Raw genomic sequence first — 24825 nt, forward strand, 5'->3', positions numbered from 1 at the left:
AGCGGAGTCCCTCAGGGTTCCATCCTATCCTGTTCCTGGCTTACACGTGTGAATCATCATCAGAACTAAAATGTTGGGTATTAATGTTTGCTGATGACACAAAAATCTATGCAGTTCCCTTAACTTCTTATCAACAATTGCAAACCGATCTGGACACTATTTGGAAGTGGTGCAGTGAATGGTTACTACCTCTTAACAACAAAAAATATTCCTCAGCTACCCTACCAAATAAATAACATTGAACTTAAAAAGTGGAATCTTATTGTAAGTATACAGTAGTATAATGTATACCTACAGCGACAGACTTTCAAATGCAAACTTGCTAACTTTTAAAAAACGAAAGCTTCGTGATGATTTAATTTTTATATTCAGAATCCTTTATAATTATTTGGGCTGTAATCTAATCGAACTATTTGAAAGAAATCGGGATATTAGACTTCGCGGTAGCACTTTGAAATAAAAAAAAACAAATGTATAAAACAAAAATACGTCAACTGTTTTGTCAAGTAAAGTGTTCGATGTTTGGAATTCGTTACTCATAGATGTCATAACTGCTTCTTCTGTTAACTGTTTTAATAATCGTCTGGACAAATTGGACATGTTTAGTGTTTAAATTTGGAAGCTGACATTTGAAAACTTATTAAAATATATTGTAATGCCTACTTAGTTCATAGAGCTATACAGAATGTAAATTCTTGGCTTTTATTTAATAAAATAATAATAATGATAATAATATGATTTAGCCGGTGCATTTTCGTCTTTATGGACGAAACGACTATATTCGACGAGCTCAATTCTGTACCGAAAATACTGGAAATAAGTTTGAATTATTGCTTTAATATTATTTTAAATTAAACACGCTAAAAAAATAAATGTTTTTTAGTATTATTTTAAAAAATATGGATATTTCCTAAACTAAAAATGTTTTACTAATTTTTCTATTATTACTCATGAGCTCGAAAATCATCCTGTATGAAACAGAGCGTAATTAGCAAAAAATTTATGACTAAAATTGTATAAGTAATATCTCTATCTATTTTTCATATAGAGGCATTCCAAATCAATAATTTTTTAAAACATATTATCATGTTTTTTTACTATAAAAATCAAACGAGGATAGGCATTCTACCTGACCTGTATCATGTTTTTCTCAAATATATCAAGGCAAGGACAGTATAAAAAATTATAATAAATAAACAGTGCAAGGATAATCAGATTTGCTATTCTAAGTGATTTTAAATTTTCCTAAGTATAACATTTATAATGTGCCTAGTTGTAACGAGGATTTTCAAACTAGAATCCCTTCCGACTTAGATACTTTACATGCTCGCAAAATCGTTGTTCAAGACTAACGTAAATACAGAGATTTCGAGCGAAATCGAGAGATTGCAGCTTCGTCTTATTTATGTAAATATTCATGTTTGGTTTTACCAGCTGAACTTCATTTTTACTGCCAGAGAGTTAGGTTCGATTTTTTGAATTTATGTTTAAATTACTGTATTGTTTTTTCCGTTCCTTAGATTGTGATTTAAAACATTCAATGCACAAACAAAGTCAACTAGTATATTATACACGAACATACTAAATACGATAATTTATAAATAATTTATCACAGATCTCTAAAAACTGTATTTACCTCCTACTCTTTAATGCGATTTAAATAAATGTCGTGCCAATGTTCCAGAATTAAGTAGCCTCCTAACGGTTGGCTTATACAGGGTGTTCATTTGAAAACTTCCCACCACGGATTTACCGAAAACCAACTTTCTAACCTAAAATTACTTCACTCCCTTTCACCCTCTGCCCCCAGGGTCGTCCCCTTAAAAATTTTAAATGGCAAGGGGTATCGAGTAATAGCTTGTTTAAAAGGTCTTTCGAAGTTTTTTATTTTGACGTTTGATTTTTTTTAAATCGGTCGATTCGTTTTTGAGAAAATTAGAAAAATCTTTGTTTATTTTAATTTGTTCAGATAGAAAACAAAAACATGAAAATATCAGTTTTTATTTCAATAAGTGTTCAAAATGTTGCCCGTTAGGGTTTGCCAAATCTACAATTCATTTATAATTTAAAACGGAAACTACCAACATAAACAGCAATTCCGAAGATTAGACGTGGAAAAAACTAAATAGCAACCTGATTTTTTTTTCCGCATTTTTTTCATCAACACAGATATCCTGGGCCAACTGTATTAATTGTTATACCTGCTTAGTTATTTATATTTGCTAAGGAAAATAAAGAATTTATTTTGCCGTTAGTTACATTTGTGACAGTCTTGGAATAGTGAAAATTTATTTGTTGAATTAAAGATTTTACTTCCAAAATGGTTTAATCACTAGCCGAAAGAGTGGAAATTATTCTAATTTATGGTACCCAAAATCAATGTGCTCAGCAAACTGCCGTCACGTTTAACGCTAGACATCCGGAGAAGATAACTTCGCATAGGTATGTTTTGGACCTTGTTACTAAGTTTACTGAAACTAGATCTGTTGCAAATAAAAAACGTGATCATCGGCGAATTTTGGATGAAGCCGCTCAAGTTAAAGTTTTGGGTCATTTTAGAAAAAATCCTAATACTTCATTATGCAAAATTGTTGCTGCCACTGGTATTTCATTAGGCTCTGTTCACACAGTTACCAAACTTCATAAATTTCATCCATTCAAAATGAAAATATTGCAGGAGTTAATCGAAGACGATTTCGATAGGCGAGTTGAGTTTTGTGATAAAATGACTGAAGCGGTTAATGATAATACTATTCATGTAAAGAATATCTGCTTCAGCAATGAATGCACGTTTTATCGAAACGGATTTGTTAATAAGCATAACTGTAGATATTGGAGCAATGAAAATCCTCATGCATTTGTAGAAGGGCATACCCAGTACCCTCAAAAAATTAATGTATGGATGCATTTTAGGAAATAAAGTGATTGGGCCATTGTTTATTAACGGAAATTTAAATGGAGACATTTATTTGGACATGCTGAAAATTACCATCAATTCGCTTATCACTGAATCCATTGAAAACCAAATCGGTGATGATGGAAACTCTATATTTGATGAGGCTGAAATATATTTCCAGCAAGACGGCGCTCCTCCTCACTATGTTCTTCCCGTTCGGCAATAGCTAGACGACGAGTTTCCAGATAAATGGATAGGGCAAAGGGGGCCTCTAGAATGGCCTAACTAGACTTTTTTCTATGGGGTCATTTGAAATCTATTACAACTCCCCAACCTGAAAGTTTGGATAAACTTCGTCAACGCATCATCGACAGCTGCCATGATATCCCACAACATGTTTTTGAAAATGTCCGTCAGGAATTTGAACATCGCCTATATCATTGTTTGGCCAAATATTGCAACATTTTGAACACTTATTGAAATAAAAACTGATATTTTCATGTTTTTGTTTTATATCTGAACAAATTAAGATAAACAAAGATTTTTCTAATTTTCTCGAAAACGAATCGACCGATTTAAAAAAATCAAACGTCAAAATAAAAGACTTCGAAAGACCTTTTAAACAAGCTATTACTCGATACCCCTTGCCATTTAAAGTTTTTAACGGGATGACCCTGGGGGGCAGAGGGTGAAAGGGCTGAAGTAATTTTAGGTTAGAAAGTTGTCCCCCTTGACAAACCTTTTGACATATTTCCGCGTTTTTTTTTTAAACAGTGGTTTTCGATAAATCCGTCGTGGGAAGTTTTCAAATGAACACCCTGTATATAAGCTAGACCATCGTTTTGAAATATTCGCTAACCTTCCACGTGTTAATTTGTTGTACTAGTTTAAGGTCATAATTCAAAGAATCAGATATTTCATTAAGTAAATGGAAGTTAGACGATTGCGAAGTCTACAATTGCGCAAAGCAAGTAAGTCAGAAAAGTCATTAGGATGACCAATGGTGCTTTTTCATGCTTTATTAATAAGACTAAAAAATATAAATAAACGAACTACATAATGTATCATTATTAGAGAAATGTCATACACTACTCTATTTCTTTTTTCCGATGATTGAATATGAATATTTTATATATTATTATTTATAGCAATATATTATTTTCCAACAATAAAGCTATTACTTTACACACAACTATAATAATGTGTAATCAATCATTGATTTATGCTTTTATTTACAATAGTTTTTGTTTTTAATTTAGAAACTATTGGCTAACGAATCATCTCGTGAGATTACTGGTCAGATCAAGTTTATACATCAATGGGTAGAAATGCCAAAACAATCGGTTGAAGTTAAAAGAGAAAATGGCACCATAGAAACAGTAAGTATATATTTTAGATCTAAGTGCTTTTTTGATTTTTATTTAATATATACCGGTACTTTTTCTTATTAAAACTACTTTAAACAATTATAAGTCTTTAAGGACTATCCCTCACGATATAATAAATTACTTGCTTTAATTTAATACTAGTGGCGTAGGGCAGAGCTTTGTTTTTAAACTAATTTTCAGACTCTAAAACTTAATAGAAAAGAAATTTACCACAGACAAGTTCATTTTTAATTTTATACTAAAGTCGATCAATTTAATCATAGTGTTGTAAATACGTCTCCTTAGTATAATAATATTAGTAATATATTGTATTTTTTTCTTAAAAGTAACGTAAATGCCGAAGAATTGAATATTAAGGTTGTATTAATAATGCGTGTTTAATCATATTACGCCATATTAGGGATCAAGTGCGTAAAAATTTCCGTGTGACCCAATAAGACTGTTCGTCGGCTATCTTGTTAGTGTTTTTTTTTTTTTTTGACTTTTCTAAGGCCTTTGATACTTTAGACCAAGGGCTCATATTAGCTAAAATTAAATACTATGACTTTCAGACCGATGAACTTAAACTGGTTGGATCATTTCTTCGAGACAGATCGCAAAAGATCCGTTTAGGTGACTCGGTATCAAGTAATATTTTGATTAAATCTGGTGTACCTCAGGGTGCCATTTTATCCCCGCTCGCTCTTATTTATTATTTACACAACAGACGTTATTGCTGCTCCTTTGTTTTATATTACACATGCCTATGCTATCGATACTCAGATCTACTTCTTTTAATCCTCAAGATACTGAAGAAGCCGCCAGAAAAATTATCTCGGATCTTAATATAGTTAATCAATTAGCTTACAATAATTTTAACTTAAACTCCAACAAGACAAAGTTTTTGTGGTTTGGAAGTAAAACCAAAAAAAACATGGTAAAAAAGTCGTTAAACCTACATATTGGCGCCACAAGTATATCCTTTATATCTTGTGTAAAAAATTTGGGCTTAATGCGGATCTAAGATTTCATGAATATCTACGGAAGATTATTAAAAAAGGATTTTATGCTCTTAAATTAACTTATACCAACCGACAAGTGTTTTCACTAAAACTTTCCACTAAAAAAGATGTTGTGTGATAGCCTTGTTTTATCGCATTCTAATTATTGTGACTTTCTGTACGGGCCTTGTCTAACTACGGATGATAAATATAAAATTCAAAAAGTACAAAATGCATGCTGTAGGGTTTTGTATGGAATACGTAAATGTGACCATGTCTCTCATTTGATCTATGACTGCCACTGGCTGAATATGGAAAACCGAAGAACACACCATATTTTAAATTTTGTTCATAAATTGCTTACTGAACAGGAAGCATCTCGACTTCAAATTTTTGCCACGCACAAAAATTCATAATGTAAATGTTAGATCACGCCATGCTTTTACTGTATCACAACACAAAACAGCCATGTTTCAGAGATTTTTTATTTTCATCGCCATCAGGATATACAATCTCAAGCCAGATAATCTTAAAATTCTTAATATAAACAAATCATAATTTTCTTGAAATTTTTCAAAATAAAGTAAATATTTCACTTATATACATATATCACATATTTAAAGAGAATCAGTTATTTCAAACAAAAGATAGTGGAAAGTGTTCAGTTGTTTTTGCAATAAGTTGCTTTAATTTCTTAACGGTTCGATCGATTTTAAATTTGATAAGATTCATGTTGCCTTAAAGGGACTAAACGCATCCTGAACTTATAAGTCACTTTAATATTATAGGTATAATTGAGGGTATAATATAGTAAGTTTATTGAATTCCTTTAATAATATGACCTGTGGCTCCAAAAAGAATCGTTTTTTAATGATGCCGATGAAAGAAAAATTAAAGTGCTCTGATGGCAATCGAGGCTTACAAAATATTCTTTTTTATTTTGTATCTATACCTGAAGACGCAAATGAGTTCAAAAAATGTAAGAACACTTAATTTTAGCTCTTAGGATGTTCCAGAGTGCATTCATAATTCTTGTAACCATATCCTGGCAGAAGGTTGGTCTTGTTACAAAGACTATATCTTTTATTCTTCGCCAGAGATTCAAAACAAGGCAGGTTAAGTCGGGAGACCTAGAAATATTTATTCTGAATTGTGAAAATCGTACTTAATTTTAGTTTTGTAAAGATAAAAAGTTTTATGAAAATTTGAAACATCGTACATTGAAAATGAACTGCAACGATACGATTTTGTCGCGTGTTTACATTTTGGATACTCCGGCAAATTTATTCTTGTATTATTTTTTAATAATACAAGAATAAATATTAGAATTAGAATTATTATTTAACTAGTACAAAAGGTAAAAATAAATGTAGCAGATCCTATTTAGGTAATTAATGTTTTTTATAAATTTTAACGCCTCTTAGGGCCGTAGTGGCGTAGTGGCGCATTTCCGGACATGGGTTCCTATACTCAAATGAATTCTTCTGTTGCACTGAACAACCCCCAGAAGTTTGATCCCATAGTACTGAAACACCCTGTATAGGTAAAGCCCAAGTTCAATTATTATACAACTTTAAAATCAAAATTAGATAAAAATCATCTAATTTTGCATGAACCTAGGAATTTTTTGATAAGGCATGCATTGTATCTTAAATTTACCCTAAATATCGAGTTATATTCAAATCAACCCAATAGCAAGGATAACAATTGACAACCTAAATTTACTATTAACATTTACTAGAAACCTAATCTCAGCAAATTAAATTACGTCAAAGTTATATTAAAATTCTTTAATTGTATCTTAAATAAACCCTAAACACCAAGTTTCAATTAAATCATACCAATGACAAAACAGTTAGTAAAATATAGTCTCACAAAATCATAGCCTACCCAGTCATCCTCTGACCTTGAAAAACCAATAAAACGTTTCTCTGTGGCGCAAGAATAGCTCACTCGTATCAAAAAATTAACAAAATAATTTTCAATATAATCAAATTATATCTGTACCTAAAATTATTAGTTCCCGCTGCTGCTTTATCCTAATATTATTTAGTTCTAAAACCACTATGCAAACCATTAGTTCGGCCTATTCCTAGCCTATCCCCTTGACGTCCAAGGCAAATATTAAATACGAAGAGTATATTATAAGATTCTTTAAATGTTGCATTTTGGAAAGATTCTGCTCATAATTGCGCACATATTGAGACTTGAAATATAAATTTAAATAATAGAAAATAAAATGGAATTGACAGAGTCAATAAAACCTACGACACCTCTCTTAGCAAGGAAAAAAGTGGCTAAACCAGAAACTTGGAAGAGAAAACGAGAGCAAAATGAGAGGTAAGTTTTTTTTTAAAACTTATTGACAGTTTTTTGCATAATATTCAATATTCTAGATACAAGAATAAAAGTTTGCCGGAGTATCCAAAATGTAAACACGCGACAAAATCGTATCGTTGCAGTTCATTGTCAATGTACGATGTTTCAAATTTTCATAAAACTTTTTATCTTCACAAAACTAAAATTAAGTAAGACTACCTAATTTTAAAGCACTGCCTGATTAGAGATATTAAACGCAAAAGGACCCAAAATGAAAAGGGTGCGTCTAAAAGATGTTTTTCAGTTGTTTATAATATTCCCAAGGCCAATTTAAAACTGGTTCCAGTTTGCAGGAATGCATTTACTAAAATTTTGGCAGTTGGTAAAAATCGGATTATTGGGGTTTTAAAGACGTTTAAAGAATCCGGAAAAATGGCGTCTGAAAAAAGTGGTAGGGACAGAATTTCTGAAAAATATAGTGCGGAGAAAGAGTCAGTAATGAAATTCATTGAAAGTTTTAAGGTAATCGAGTCTCATTATTGCCGAAACAGAGCTAACCGTAAGTATTTATCCTTAACACTTAGTATTTCAAAGATGTGGAGACTATACTGTCAAAAAATGAACGAAATACCAACCCTCCTTGTTAAAAAAAGTTATTTTGCAATGATATTTAATACCAATTACAACATTGGCTTTGGTTCAGCCCGCACTGATGTGTGTTCCGTGTGTCTCCAATTAAGAAAAAAAATGAGAAAGACGAAAATAAAAAAAATAAACTAATGACGGAAGACATGTACATAAATTACGCGCCAAGGCTTTCTTTGACCATTTAAAAGAAGAAAAGTGCTGTATTTTACAAACTTTGTCAACTAGACCTTAGAAATAAAAATAAAGTAAGACTTGTTGCTGACGGTTGTGCAGGTCAGAATAAAAACTCTACTTTAATTACAATGTGTACCATGTGGCTTAGTCAGAAGGCTCCTCAGTCGGTCTCAAAATTAGTAATTATCTTTCCAGTTGTTGGGCATTCTTTTTTCCCTGAAGATCGTGTGTTCGCTCGAATTGAAAAAAATATAAAAAAAGAAGTCTTAGTCTCCGTAGACCAGTACCTAAATATTTTTGCTGATCACGATAAAGTTTATCGATTTGCATCTGACTTAGAAGTGCACAATTGGAAGAAAGCTTGTAAGGAAACAGTAAAACCTACTGAACAATGGCACTTCTCATTTAATGCATGCAAGAGGTACATATTGAATCGCACTCGTTCTGGACAGGTTACGATTCGAGGAGAGCAGTCCTATAAATCAGATCTGGGTGTTTTCAAATTAGTCTTAAAAAAGGGCAAGCCACCAACCGACATAAAACCAGTATTAGTTCAAAACGGTATACAGCCAAATCCTAAAAAGCTAAAGGATGTCCAAACACTCCTCACCAAACATTATGGAGATAAATGGAAAGAATCAATTGGAATACTATAAGAATATTCTTGAAAAATACGAATTGGAGAACATAGAAATTCTAGAAAATGAAGAAAATTTGTGTGAAAACGTGCCTTATTTAAGTGATTTGTTAGTTTAAACTATTTTTTAAATAATGTCGGTATAAGTATCTATGTTTGTTAAATTTTTCCATAATAAAATACGTATTTCAAAAACAAAAGTTTTTTTTTTATTATAAAATACGACAAATCCACTATGGTCAGTTTCAAAATCTGACAAATGGGTTTGTTAGTTTCAAAACCCAACAAAAAAAAAAATAATTTTAAATAACTTTACACTAAGATGTTTTTCCAGGTTGAATTGTTCAAAATAAGATGCTTGATGACTTGTTCTGTGTATATAAAGAAACTTAAAAAGATATTGAGCTTTTAACTTCCCCTTATCGTGTTTTCTCATTTCCCAAAATTTTCTTAAAAGTGGATTTGTCGGATTTTGCTTTTATAGGATTCATATAGTTGTGAAACGACGCTTTTAAATATTATTGATAGATAACATAAAGTCAATAAATTATGTATAGTATAAAGTCAATGGATTCTGGTCATTCATCTGTTTTAGTGTTTTTAGATAATTCGAAGGCATTCGACACGATTTGCCACGATCTATTTTTTCCTATCTTACATTACATACGTTTTTTCACATTGTCTTTATTCATTTATCAGTACTAGGCTTGTAGGACAAGCGTAAAATATTAAAGATTTAAAAGAATTAATAGAGTCATTGGCATAACCGGGATTACTTATTAATCAACACGCCTGCAATTCTGCAGTGGTTTTCGATAAGTGTAGGGATCGTTTAATGGTAGATCTTAATACAGAAGTGGGGAATATGGTTTTAAACTTTACTAATTGCGCAAAAAATGCAAGAGTTGATACAGAACTTCGCTTTAGGAAGCAAATAGGACATTACATACAAAGGACATATATTTAAAGATGCTCTGTCCGTATCGCCATCTAATAACGGTTAACCAAAAAATAAAATCAGCAAGTTCTTTAGTATTAAATCAGTTCAACTGTTGGGACAATTTATATGGATCATATCTAACAAAGATAGATTCAAATAGAATTGATAAGTACAAAAAAATATTTTGTGATTTATTTGATGTCGTTGACAATACAGGCTAGACGCAAAATACATTCATGGACCTTTTTTTCACAATATTTTTTTAAATAACAGGCCACCAAATTTGACAAATATAACAAAATATAGAGTAAATGTTCATAGCTTAAACCTATGATTTAAGGGTTTTATATCTCCTCAGATTTTAAATATCCACCTCCACTTAAAATCTCTATTTGAAAGTAGTTTTTCTTATAGTCTTTAAAAACTATATAACACTGTTTCTCATTCATTTAAAGTAATAAAACTTTAAATGTCTAAACATTTTTTTTTTAATACGGAAAATGTTTGGTGAATTTAGCTTATAAATGCAATATGCAGTGCAGTTTAAATGCATTTTGATTGATTTACATTTTGTTAGGTATTTTCTTTTTTTTTAACTAAATTTTTCTGAGCATCATATCTTAAATTAGTGAAGCTCGTTTCGTTTAAGTTTCTTTTTGATTCTTTCTTTATTTTTGAAATACTGCAACATGCTATTTAATAATAGTAGTATAGCTTTTTCTTTAACTATTGAACTTTAAATTATTTGTTGATACTTTCATCTCATTTTTTTGCAATTTATACATCTACTAACTTAGAATCATATATTTTTTATTATATTATTATTATAACTATTTATTATATTATTATATTATTATGATGATATTATTATCAGATCTCATGCCAAACGGCAATCTCACTCCCCTCTGGAGAAGAGAGGGTTCATTCACTCCCAGATATCTCAGTTATCAAAGGGTAATTGGACTTTTTTTTAACCTTTATTAACAAATAATAAACTTAGACTAAACGTACATGATATGTTTTTTAAACTAGTTAATGTTATCTGCATTTCCATGAACTTGACGATTCGAGATGTGGATAATAGCGTGGAAATCTACATCAGCTTATAGATGTTTTCCTTAAGATTAAGCAGTTTTATGTTTTCGATCAGGCTCTTTGGTATTACTCCTATTGTTCATACAATAATTACAACTGTCCGCACTTTTCATTTCCCATCGTCTTTGTATCTGGTGTTGTAGATCCCTGTACTAAACAATCTTTTCATTAGGAATAGCTACATTAATAAGGGTTGTCTTTATAAAAATCAGGCCTATTGTTACTTACTCGTTGGTCTGTAACTACAGTGCGATTCCAATACAATTTGTGTTGCTCATTTTCAAGAACTGGTGCCGACTGGAATTATTATTATTAAAGATTTTATGCAAACGGCAATCGCACTCCCCTTGGAGAAGCAATATCTTAGGTATAAAAAGGATGAAGCTCTGGTGGTGTCCTTTCCATGTTATGTTTTTTAACTTTAATACCAAATAATACACTTGAACTTAAATTACATGATATTTTTCTTAAACTAGTTGACATTATCTAAGTTTCCAATGAACTTTCTAATGATTCGAGATTTGGATAATCGCGTCGATTCTTCCATTAGCTTATAGATGCTTTCTTTAAAGTTGAGCAATTTTATGTTTTTCGATCAGGTCCTTTGGTAATGGTGCTGCTGTTGATGCAATAATTGTCCGCACTTCTTTCATTACCCATTGCTTCGTATCATAATCTTTTCATTATGTTTTGCTCTTAGGTTGTTATTATTAGGAAGAACTACATCAACAAGGATTATCTTCCTAGAAATTCTATCAATTAGTATTAGGTCAGGCCTACTGTTAGTTACTACATAATCCCATTACAATTTGTAATGCTCATTTTGGAGAACTGGTTCCGGCTTATACTTGTAATATGGTACCTTGGCTGCTGATATTTAGTTGTTCTGCGAGCTCTTGATGCATTATCTTTGAAACTAGAACATGCCATTCTTTATACTCCATTGGTGTTTGACATCCACCGGTGACATACTGAATGGACTCCGCTGTCTCACATCCATACCTACCTCTGTCACTTTATACCATCGGGTCTCCTACAACAAACTTTAAATAAGTTGTTTTTGGTCTTACTTGATCTTGGATAGCCACAGGAAACCCTTTAGTTTTGTAGAAAAGCTGTCTCGAAATCATCCAGTAGTTCGACGCCGCTATACCGATATACTCTTGTTGAACTGCCTTCCACATAGTGGTTTTCCCACCTAAGCTTGCATTTTTTCTTGCTCGGTGCTATGGTGTATGGATAGCGCAAGTTCCTGAAGCTTAAATGGTGTTAAGTCATCTACTTTACATATAACAGGACCAATGTCTGATGTTTGAGCATTTTAGAAACAGAGTCACAAGTTAGTAATTTGCTGAGTTAGTTGCTTCTCTATACGTCTATTTCTCTTCAAGCACTGCGCGGCTGATGCTTATTAGCATCGTGACGAGTGCTCTAGTCTTTCTGTGCAGATTCTCGATATCTGTTTTAGTCTATTCTATAATACCAAAAGAATAAGTTACACATATAAATAGCTTTAAATAACTTTCTACTATCTATTAAGACTTGTTTTAAGTAGTCATCACATTTCTTCTTATAGTGAACTTAGTAGTTAGTTTATTTTTTGTAGTTCTATGGTCTATTCTTTGCGCTTGATTTATTCCTAGATATTTGTAGGATTCTTCTTTATCCACAGCATTAATTATCTGACCGTTTTCTATCTGAATGTCACCTGTTCGCTGTTAAATCTTAACAATGTTCACAGTTCGGCTCTTATCCAGTACAAAATTTATTCCTATATCATCAGATAATTTTTTCACTTTCACTTTCACTCGACTCTTAATCATCTGTTCTAGTTGATTCCGCGTTGCCGCAAAATTTTTTAAATCATCTATATAAAGTAGATGGCTTATTCTTGTTAGTTCTCTATTATTCTGCTGAATAATAGAGAACTAACAAGATAACTAACAAGCTGAATTGAGTTGGCTAGAAAAGGGGTTCATGGCAAGGCAGAATTAAAGTGAACTTAATTATCATCCTGGAATGTACCGCTTATTAATAGAAATAATATTAGTTCCAATATGATTACCGTTAGGCACCTGGTGTTTTATTGATGTTCGCCAAGATGCCTTAGTGAATTCGAAAAATTAAATTATGTGGTTTTCTATTTTGTATAATTTAAATAAGCTTTTTGATGGGCAATGTATGCTGCGAAAAGGTTTCTCCTATCAAAAGTAGATTTTAAATTTCAGAGTCGATATTGTGCCGGAGTACAGTTTTGTGGGTCCTGCCGTATTTGTTGTTGGATCTAACGCACTATTTTCTCTACTCTTCAGGTTTTGATACCTCCGATCAATTCCTTTGGTCGGTCAATGTCTTAACTAATATCTTCAACCTATTTTAGTAGTCTCCTTTCCCATGACAGTATCAGTTTTTGAGTACGTGTAGTACTTTGCTGGTCATTATTTTTAATCTTAAGGTTTTAATAAGACAGGTAGCCGCACAGTAGATTATTAGATGAAACTGTTCATGTATTATAACTATTAAATAATAATCAGGTATTTGTTTCTAGGAAGAGCTGTTCCTGTTGAGTTTGTCCCTTCATACTCGACTATTTCCCTTCTAAATTCTGTTCTAAGTTGAGTAGGCACCTCATCATTATATTCATGGTACTGGTCTTTATTTTAGGTTTCTTGATTTATTGTCACTTCTGGTGATGGTGCCTGGTCTGGTGGATATAAGTTTTCTTTCGCTTCTGTTCTCTCTTGGTCGGTATTGTTCTGCAAATATTATTATAATTACTAAAAAATTAAAGATTAGACGTTATTTTCTCAGGAACCGTTTTCCAAAGCTCATTGGCATAGAAAACTTTTTCATACTGATTCTTAAAAGTTTAGTACTATTGGTCCCAATTTTTAAAAATAAAATCCTGTATGGTTCTAAGTAAAAATAAAAATAAAATCGTTTGAAATCATGCAGAGAGTAACCTTTCCTAAAAAAATATTTTTGTAATTATTTTTATGTAATATTGTTAGTTATCTTAACAATAACTTAGAGTAATTACTTACCATATCAACTTTAAACTAAGTGCCTGATGGTAGAGTCATGTGGCCTTTTGCACTACAGCTATAATTGATTAAACTAGTAAGCATTTTTTGTTTAGTTGAGACAAACCAAGGAGACTAACGGTAAGGAGACTGATTTGCATGCTAAACGTGTGTACCGAAAAATGAACGATAACCAGATTAAGAAATTAGCCATGTCGGCGCTATTGGTCACAAGTGTACTTCACTCTGATTAGGTCGACCTTTGACCTTGACCTGATTAGTTGACCTTTTAACAGTTAAGGGGGCTGTACCTGCTGCGAGAAATCACGTGCTCGAAACGAAGTCAATCAAGCTTGTTATCTGATTAGATTCTTGCAAGAGCTCCTGTGACAACGGTGTATTTTTTAAACAGTTTTTTCAGATTTCTTGTCAATATAGCTCGGTGGTCTGAGAATCATTTATATGAAATGGTGTTTTGTTTGTGGAAATAAGAGTCTCTTGAATAAAGAAATCACGAAAAAAGGTAAAGCGCTTTGGAAAATATAATGACGGAAATGAAAATACTAGATTTCATATTGATTAAGTATAAAACTAAAATAAGATAAGAAATAAATAAGAAATATGCGCTCAGATTACTTCCGAGAGTTAAAGAAATTTAAAGCATCTGGGAAAGGTGGTACAGGAAGGGATGATGTATATAAGCCTCCATTACCGTTCGAGGTTTTAAATGGGTTTTTGCGTCACTTTGTAGTGCAGAAAACTGAATCAAACCTACAGGTAAGTAAAGGTGAAAGTAATTTATTTTATATTTCAAATGAAATTAATTAATCATTTTTTGCTGACATAGTACAGCCCCTTCTTCATTGAAACTCGCAAGAAAAAATCGCAATATTTATTTCGTAGATTAATTCGTAGGTTAAGCATCTTTTGATGAATTATCAGTAGACCTGTGTGCACGTAGGTTTGTTTATACCTTGTGTCTCCAATGGTCAAGAACAATTTCTCCAGATTCCAGATAATTTCAGATGATTAATTGCTACTCCTTGTGACCAGTGCGTTTGGTCCTTCAATTCAATTATGCAGGGAACATGCAGCAAATATTACTTTATTTACTTTAAGCGATGGTAAATTTATATCTTTTGCAAATATTATAAACAAGCTACTAGTATTCCAAATGCTTTTTCTACGCTCAATACACCTCGCTCTGAAAAGCCGATAATTAAAAAAAAAAATCTTGTTCAGTTATAACTTTTTTTATAAGGCTTCATTATTTGGACTGTAGGAGGAAACACATCATCAGCTACAATTATTCCATTTTCTAGTAAATTTAACCTTTTGTTCTGCGGCAATTCAAAAAGAGATAAGTTCCGAAAAATTCCTCCCTTTGAACGATATCCATTGGCTCCCACTTCCACGTAGGTAAAATGATAGTTCTCGTCTACCAACGCCATAATAACGCTGTAATTGTTCCCTTTGTAGCAGAAAAAATTACTTTTCGCAGGGTTTTAATGTTAGCGTGATTTCCATCCGATGCTCCAATTACATTTGCAAAGTTCCAGCGATGTTTGAAGCCACACTAAATTCGCTGCCATTTTTCGATTGTTGTGGAAACCTGTAACAAACGATTCTCATTAAGCGAATCTCATGAAAGCCCGATGCAAAACGAATGGAATGTTTAGGTATGTTTGTTTTCGTCTTTTTAGCTGTAAACGTAACAAATCCATCCGATCGACAATTCAGAGCAGTTCTTATACTCGTATAACCATATATGATCATACGCATTGGATGACCTATATCTCGCATCAACTGGTCAATCAGCAGACGAATCTCGCCTGTGCGCTTGTTCATGGGGAGGTAAAAACGGGGATTTACCAAAGTGGTCGTTATTGTTGTGGTGCACAATCAATATGTATTTTTAGTCAGTCGAGTTTAAGTTCAGTTTTTGAGCTTATCTTTAGTTTGTACTGCCAAACAGGCTTATTTTAATTGCAATCTTTATAATATTATAACTTCATACAGTCCACTCGTTCAATAATAGGTTGTTAACTTAAAACAGTAAATTCTTTAAACTCCAACCTCATAATAATTTGCGATATCGACAAGTAATTCTGCGTCAATCGCAAAAAAGTGGTCCGCCGTAACACCTCTTTTCAGATTCTTAAGACACCGCACAAGAGACACAATATGAAGAAGCAAATCATGATAAAGACTGCAATAAGTTACAGATATTGTTGAAGAAGCAGTAAGCGAGGGAGGACCTGTTACACATAAAAAAGAACCGTTAATACCATCTTCAACTACAAACACTCAAGTCGTTTACTCTGGCAGCGGTACTGGGAGATCGAGCGGTCATAAAAGAAAAATTAAGAACATGTTCGAATATAGTGATACAGCAAAGACTTGAAAACGTTCCAAATTATGTCACGAGAAGTATTAAAAAGGTCAATATCATGCGTTTGGCGAAAGTGTTGCAACGTTGTTAAATGACATTCGCAATAAATGACTTGAAGATGCTTTTGATCTCCAGTTACATATTCAGTTAATTCAGTTAGTTATAAAACATCGTATTCGCAAACTTCAAGGAGATGCGCAACCTCCACGACCCTTAAATTAGGGTTATACTGTGATTCATACTTCAACTCACTCTAAAAACTCTGTAATCCAGGAAGACACGTATCAAGTACAGGAACCTACAGACTAAATTTAACTGATTCAAAGTTATTAATTTGTATAACATAAGAAAATACTACTTCGTTACTAATTATCTACTTTTATCTACTTATATGCAAAGTACTCACCTTTAAATATAGTATCACAAACTTCTGGAATAAATCGCGATATTGTAGTAACGGGTAATCGAAATAAATACTGCAAACTAGTGAATGAGATAGATGAATATCTTAACATCACTTGCAGTTTAAGTTTAGATGACAATGGCTCACGCATAACCGTCCATTTCCGTTGAATCAAAGGATGTACTTTATTCAAAAAACATCGAATTGCTCTGGGTTTTGCCTGATGAAATTTTTAAATAAAGAGGTATTTTCATTTTTTAACTTACATAACTGATGTGAAACGCCAAATTGCTTACGTCTACTTACCCAGCTTCTTACACAGACTCATTTCCTTTTTTTCTTTTTAATATTTTTTTTTATATAATTACGGCCAAAGTCGTACTGACGAGCGCTACACTTCCATCCATTTCACAACTAACAAGATCACGGTGTATTGCCAAGTACTGTAACGTCTCTCAAATCATACCAATAGGATCACGTATGATAGATTATAGATTCGTGGTGCGAGACATGAATGCTCTTCTCGCACATGATTTTTCGCATCGTGTACAGCCGCGTTTAGAGTTATAGTTTGCGAAACAGTACCGAGTAGAATAGAGTAATTAATTAAAGCAAGATACACTTCTAACCAATAGTGTGTCATCTCTAGTCTCCTTGAGACGAACTTATCTTTATTAAAAATGCAACGATATTTTTAATTGATATTTTTGAAATTCGTTTTAAGGTCTACCCAAGGGTTGGAAAGTTAAGTGTATTTAAAGGAAGAAACCTCTTTGGAAAATTATTGATAATATATAAAGAAATAAATGAAATGAAATTAAATACTTCTTTATTTAAAGAGCCATACAATATACTATATAAGTTGTTAAAGGTCATAATACAATTGCAACGACCTGTTTTCTATGTGATAAATATGATATGATCCAGTCTACTGTGGTGCCTCTAATTATATACCTCTCCTGTTTTTACAAAAGTATTAAATGGTCTTTACTATCAAAAGCCTTGCAAAGGTTCAAGTAGACCCCCATTGCAATACTTCTCCCTTCCAACGCTAAAGCAATCCTTTCCAAAAAATCATACTTTTGATGCTTTTATAGTTTCGCTGAGAAGACACTATATTTATGTGAATTATTTGTAATGTGCTATAAAGTAGTAGAAAATTCAAATTCACAGCATTTTATAAGATTATGTGGAACGTCGGCAAAATCACAACTATATATTAATAATTGTTTTTCATACCCGTGAATTATTTTGATTACTTCATTTATTTTAACTGGTGTACTATAAAAACTATTATTATTAAATAAAATTTAACTTGAAAATTGTGTAATGGGCAGGTTTTATCTTAGTTGTTTTATAGAAGATTCTAAATTATAATTCAGTTAGCATCCCCTTGTAGCTTAACATCATTCTTTTTTTGTTTGTTTTGCCCTTAGAGTATTGAATGCCTAGAATAAGCATACCTGCAAACCATAGGTGAGGTTGTTTGAGTCCACAATTGAAGTCCAGAAAATGATATTGAAAATTATATTTTTTTATTATGTTTTATTTTGTAATAGGTAAAACATGTACTCTTTCAAAGTTTCATTTATTTGCTAACTAATAATATATACTTTAAGAGTAATCAACTAATTTTTCAGAATAAAAAAAGACTCTTAACAAAAAGTTAAAAGCAACTTGGTAACGTAGAATACCTATATGTTTATAATGCAAGTATCCGATATATCCACTTTCTGCTTTTTTTTCCTAGATATATTTTCATATATGTGTGAAGCAAGCGTCCGAACGATATTCAGCAATCAAAATCTAGAACGCAGCATATGTCATCTAACAACTCAATCATTTTTAACCAAAAAAACTTTCGTTTGTAGAGGTTGCAATAATCTCATATCCGCTTAGATATTTATTAGATATTGTAGAAGAAAGTTTGATTCAAATCTTTTGGAAGTTTTACTTTTTAATTAATTTTCTCAAAAAAGCTTTGTTTATCGAAGTTTCTACCCACTATACCCCGATTTACTTATCCATTGTTAATACCTAAACAAAAAATTACTAAAACTCCTTGGAAATTAATAAAAATACGTTGCTGACAAACGACATATGCTGCGTTCTCGATTTTGATTGCTGGATATCGCCTGGATACTACCTTCATTTTTGCACACATTATTTTTAAGGTATTTCGGCTTCGAATAAGAAAAAAAATTGCTACACTATAATAATATACTTAATTACACATTTTTATTAATATTTTTCTAAAAGAAATGAAAGGAAAAAGCTTAATTTTGGTATCCAATACTCAATAGATTTTTCAGAAATATGTCGTTTTTTATAATATTATACCCTAGAAGGATGACACCATTGACACCTAACTCGCCTATGAAAGAAACGATTTGAATTTCCTTTTTTCAAAATAATATGACCCACTTCAGATTTCCTTATCATTTTTCAACAAAAAGGGAATTTTTAGTTAACAATATACTTATTAGTTTAAAAATACTCACATTTTATTAAAGTTGTTAATTTTGAATTTGAAAGAAAAATAAATGTTATTATTGCATATCTCAGACATCCCTCATCACTTTCTTTAAGAATTAACACATCAACTAAAATATTATTTGAACTAAATTTAGTTCTTAAGAAATTGCTTATTTAGCACATTCGAGTCTGGACTTTGAAGATATCTAGAGATCAGATATCAATAAATATAAATTAGCATCATAGGTATGGAGCAAATTTTAAATTAAAAAAAAAAACAAAATTAATTTGTCTTTTAAATATTTTATTTTTAGATGAGTTGAAATAAATTAGTGTGTAATTTAACAAAGGGCTTTAAAAGGCGTAACAATACATACTAAATTAAATACTGTAAATTTTAAGCAATGTAAGCGTGATATTAATGAAACCTTTTATGTAAGAATTTTTGCAGGTATAAAGCATATTTTTCTTGTATTAATTTTGATAATTTAAATTATTTTTGAACTTATTTTTGAAAAAATTACCTGCTTTTTTTTCGTTTCCATAAGTGTTAAAAACATTATGTAACAAACACACCTAGATAAAAAAAAATTAGGCATATATGTTTTTTAAGCATCTTTACAATCATAACAAAATAATATATATTCACATATTATGGAAAACAAAATATAAATTCTTATAAGAAAAACAGAAATTGTACCTAATTTTTAACACAGATATAACCCAAATACATATGAATAACTCAATATGCATGCTTTCTTTGTTTCTTTTTTTTTTACTGTAAGCATAGAAAACCAATAACTTAATAACAAATAATGTAAATAAAACAAACTATAATCTTTAAAAACTTAACTTAATACCTGACATAATATAACAATGCACACGATGATACCATACCATATTTATTCACACATCAATCAAAACAAAATATTAATTCTAGCAAATAAAATAATCATTTCCAAATGCAACTTTATAAGTTTGGGGCCTTTGAGTAATTATGCTCACTTTGCATTTTAATTCTATGTAGTGACCATGATACAGCGTCTCATGTAGGTATCATAGGATTATCAGGATTATTCAAATTAGCACCAGAAAAGTGTCGGAAAGGCTGGATTAGATGGAAATTTAAGATATCTATGATTTTTGTGATTGTCTGGGCAACTACTGATGTGCATAAAGGATATTTGCACAAATATCTTAACGTAGATGAAGACAAGGAAATGGATATACCGGAAATCTTGATCGGTTAAATATGGAGGTCTTAGAATTAGAATTGAATTGTAAGAATTGAGAACGGTCACATAGATACTCCAAAATAGGATTGAATCTACAATTATACCTTGAAAAATGGTAATACATCTAAAATGCACCTCAACATTATTATAAAACACTTAGTTATAATGAAAAATTTACCTGTTCTGTGCTTTGTGTTGCTCAGCAAGGATGTTTTCATACTTGTAAAATAATTCATCAACTCATGATACCGGAAAATCACAAAAAAGCTATAAAATTAGTTAAAACTTTAAATTAGGACAAAATCATGAGGCTTGGCTTACTTTCCACATTTCTACCCAACGGGAACATAAAAAAAAGACAGTCAGGTCGCGAAATACTGTATGTCAAAAATTAGATACTAAGAGGCCGTCGACCATCTTGGGTGGTAGGCTATTTCGCCCCGCCATATACAACCTTTATATCCATGAGTAAAAGCAAAATCTATTGGGGAAAAAGTGTAGCATGAGATTGGAACAAACCATTGCAGCTTTATATAATTGATTGGGGCAAGTCCAAACACCATTGGCAATGCAACAGTGCGGTTTTTTACCTGAACCGAATCAGTGTCGTTGGTACACTTGTGGCACAATTTTTTTTCCAATGGAATTCGCTATAATACTGTACGAAAGGTGCACCAACCAAAAGTAGACAACAAGCGCAATTGCCAAATACCTTTATCGCGAGAATATTTCTGGGCGATATTTACAGCGTTGTCATTCTGTGTGGAAATTTGGTGATTTAAAGAATTTAAATTTAAAATATTAATTTAAAAAAGCGATTAGTGTAAATATAATAAAAATAGTTTCGGTTATTAAACGAATTTCGTTTTCTTTTTTGCTTTATAATGCAATTCAGTTTCTGCTAATTATAATAATTTATTATATCACTTTATTTTCGTCTGTTAAAATTGAGTAATCATCGGCAACATGGAATAATCAGCATGTTTATTAACAAAATATCCCCTCTTCTTCCTGTGTAGATAGATGTTGTGCCCAATCCAAAGCAGCCAATGTTTATTCTAATGTAATTAATGGTCATGTAATTAATGTAATTAAGGCTTTACCTTGTAGCTCTTTTATGATACTTCAAATAGTTTTACATTTATCATCACTTTCTAAAATATTTTCTTACTTGTATAAGCTGAAAGTCTGTCATTTTTTATGTTTGCCTGTACTTCTCATCATATCTGTCATTCCTAGATATGTCTCATTACTAAAAGAAGATCCAATTAAAAAATTATTTATTTTCTTTTAAATTTTTTGTTGTATTTTAAGATCAGAATAAGTTTCCGTTGTCTTAAAAGTAGCAATATGAACGCGATGATCTGATAGACCAGAGTTTATAATTTCTGTAGAAATATTGCCACAATAGTTGGTATAAATATTGTCAACTCCTTTTTGACAATAATTGTTTTTTACAGTTACAGTAATAGTTGTTATTAATTATCTATTTACAGAGAGTAACAACAATCATTGTTCTTAAATTGTCCATTCAATGATTGTTGTTACGTACACACCATCAGTTATATATTCTCAAGGACAAATAAACCAAATGCAATCATTTAAAACGTACAGCTCTGTTCCACCTTTCACAATTTAACGAGAAGCTTTGATCTTTTTGCTCTCCCCGAAGAAGGCCTAATAGATACCGAAACGTTGACAATTAAAAGAAAAAAAGTTTTGACAAGCTTGGATTTTAATTTACGCCCTAAACATCTTAACCCTTAAAATTTATAAAATGAAGCTGGGTCATTAAAGCAATGTACAAAACTAATTAACTTCTAAGGATTATCTCAAATGTTACCAATATATCACCTTAACTGCCATAATACAATTTTTTTTTATCCCACGAGCCAAAAGCTATTTTTTATTTGTTTCACTTCCAAAATAATAAAAATGATAGCACAGTAGGCCACGTGAATCATACTTGATTCAAAATAAAACTAGCCCATTCTTGTTGTTTATCGTCATTTACGTGTGATCAGTCAAACAGTAAAGAACTAAAAACTTGTGTTTTGAAAAGGTGTGTGTTTTGATATTTGTTCATTAGCGGTCTTTATTATTGACTAAGGTAATATTTTATCGCAAATCTTGTTTTCCAAGCTAATTTTAGATTTTTTTTGAAAAGATGGATAGTTATAAGAACAGCAGCGTCTTCAAAAGCTGATGAACGAGATATTTTCTGATGAAGAGCCCGATTCTTTCGGCGAACCTCAGATGAATATGAACCTGATAGTTCGCCTTTATCATCTTCATGTAGTTCGGACAATAGCAACGAGCCATAAGTAAAAAAGAGGAAAACAATAAACATGCGCACTTCATTAGGATTTCCAGATGTTGGTGGAGAAGGTTCCAGTATGCAACTTCTTAACAAAGCTAATGATCCACCATTTTTCCAAAACGTAAATAAAAATGACACATTTTCGGAGACCATAGAGGCAGTTATTCAGCAGTTTCAGTTAGATAGTTCAGATGATGAGGAACTTGTTCCAAGATTGATGTGGCAAGAAGTGACTGGATAATACCTAAAGAACTTTCCAGTTGATATTCCTGAAAGTGGTATTGTAAATCACTTATTTCAACGCATTGATAAGCCTCCTGTTTTTTCTTCAAGCTGATGGTGGATGACAATGTAAGTAACATTGTGACGGAAACTAATCGTTTCGCTGCACAGAAAAAAGAATCAACACTTTTAAAATGGTCCCGTATAAATAAATGGAAAGATACTAATCCTGAGGATATTATAACTTTTATCGGTCTTCAAATTTGGATGGGCTTACTTCGTGCACCTAAATTGGCAGACTATTGGTCCAACAAGAAAATTTATGTAAACCAAATTTCAAATCTGATGTTACGCAATAGGTTTGAGTTGTTGTTGGCAAATTGGCATTTTCAAGATAATGAAAATGCTGATAGTTCTAATAGATTATACAAACTTGGACCCTTTTTGGAACAGCTGAAAGGGAATTTTCAAAAGTTCTATATTCCCAAAGAGCAAATATGCCTTGACGAAACGCTTGTCCTTTTTCGTGGAAGGCTGGCTTTCATGCAGTACATCAAGAATAAACGGCATAGGTTCGGCGTGAAGTTATACAAATTATGTCTTGAAGGAGAATATACTTATCTGAAAATATATTGTGGCAAGGAAAAAATAGAGGGATCAAGCCTGTCAACTAACGTTGTTATGAACCTTTGCGAACCACTTTTGGACTGTGGGCGGTGCATTTACGTAGATAACTACTACACAATTATGGAGCTGGCTCACAAGTTACTAGAAAGAAAAACTCATCAGGTGCGCTTAGAAAAAATCGTAAAAATAATCCAAAAGATCTTATAAAAAAAAGCTAAAGAAAGGCGAAGCATATAGTCAAGAGAGTAATACAGGAGTTGTAATTACAAAATGGCAAGACAAACGGGATGTCCTTACTTTATCTACCAAGCATACTGGTCAAATGATCAAAGTACCAACACGGCGTAATGCGGATATAGAGAAGCCAGATGTCGTTGGTGACTATAATACATGTAAAGCTTTTATCGATTTAGCGGACCAAATCAAAGCATATTTCTCAGCTTTAAGAAAGGGAATTAAATGGTACCCAAAAATTGCAGTGGAATTGCTTTTGGGAGCGGCTATGGTAAATGCGTACATATTGTTTGGGGTAGTAACTGGAAAAAATAATTACAATAACAGCATTTAGAGAAAAAGTTGCTACATCCCTTTTACATCTTTCCCAAGAAAACCAGAATGAGCGAAAAGATTTACAAATAAACGCAAATCGAGTGAAACATATTTTGGAAGACGTCGGTACTGCTAACCGGCGAAGATGCTGCTTTTGTTATTCCAAAATATCCCAAGGAAAGGGCAGGTCTGTGGCAGCTAAAAATTCTGCACAAACTAGATGGAAGTGCATTCAGTGCGATAAGTGACTTGTTTCACCGAGTGTCATGTCTGCTTAAAAGAATAATTATTTTTATGCTTTTAAAAACTGTGTACCTTGTATACCTAATCTGTACTTTAAGCTTCTAAAATGTCTTTAATTTTTTCTAATAAAAATATCTTCAAAAATAAGTTTTGTTTTTGTTTTGACAAAAATTAAAAAACCTTGCATTTAACGCCATTTATACAAAAATATCGTGTGCTAATCATTACATTTTATACGCCAGGCCACGCTTTTTAAATT

At 31.8% G+C, this 24825-nt stretch overlaps 1 protein-coding gene across 3 annotated transcripts in view; it reads left to right on the top strand.

Moving 5' to 3' along the window:
• LOC126734603 (neutral ceramidase) overlaps positions 1-24825 on the top strand; it is a 294220-nt gene that overhangs the window by 121664 nt on the left and 147731 nt on the right. For all 3 annotated transcript variants that reach the window (XM_050438295.1, XM_050438294.1, XM_050438296.1), the window contains exon 8: positions 4156-4275. In XM_050438295.1, coding sequence (XP_050294252.1) covers positions 4156-4275 — 120 coding nt within the window. The remainder of the gene's footprint in view (positions 1-4155; positions 4276-24825) is intronic.

This window comes from Anthonomus grandis, chromosome 3, assembly GCF_022605725.1.
Source record: "Anthonomus grandis grandis chromosome 3, icAntGran1.3, whole genome shotgun sequence".
NCBI classification, from domain to species: domain Eukaryota; kingdom Metazoa; phylum Arthropoda; class Insecta; order Coleoptera; family Curculionidae; genus Anthonomus; species Anthonomus grandis.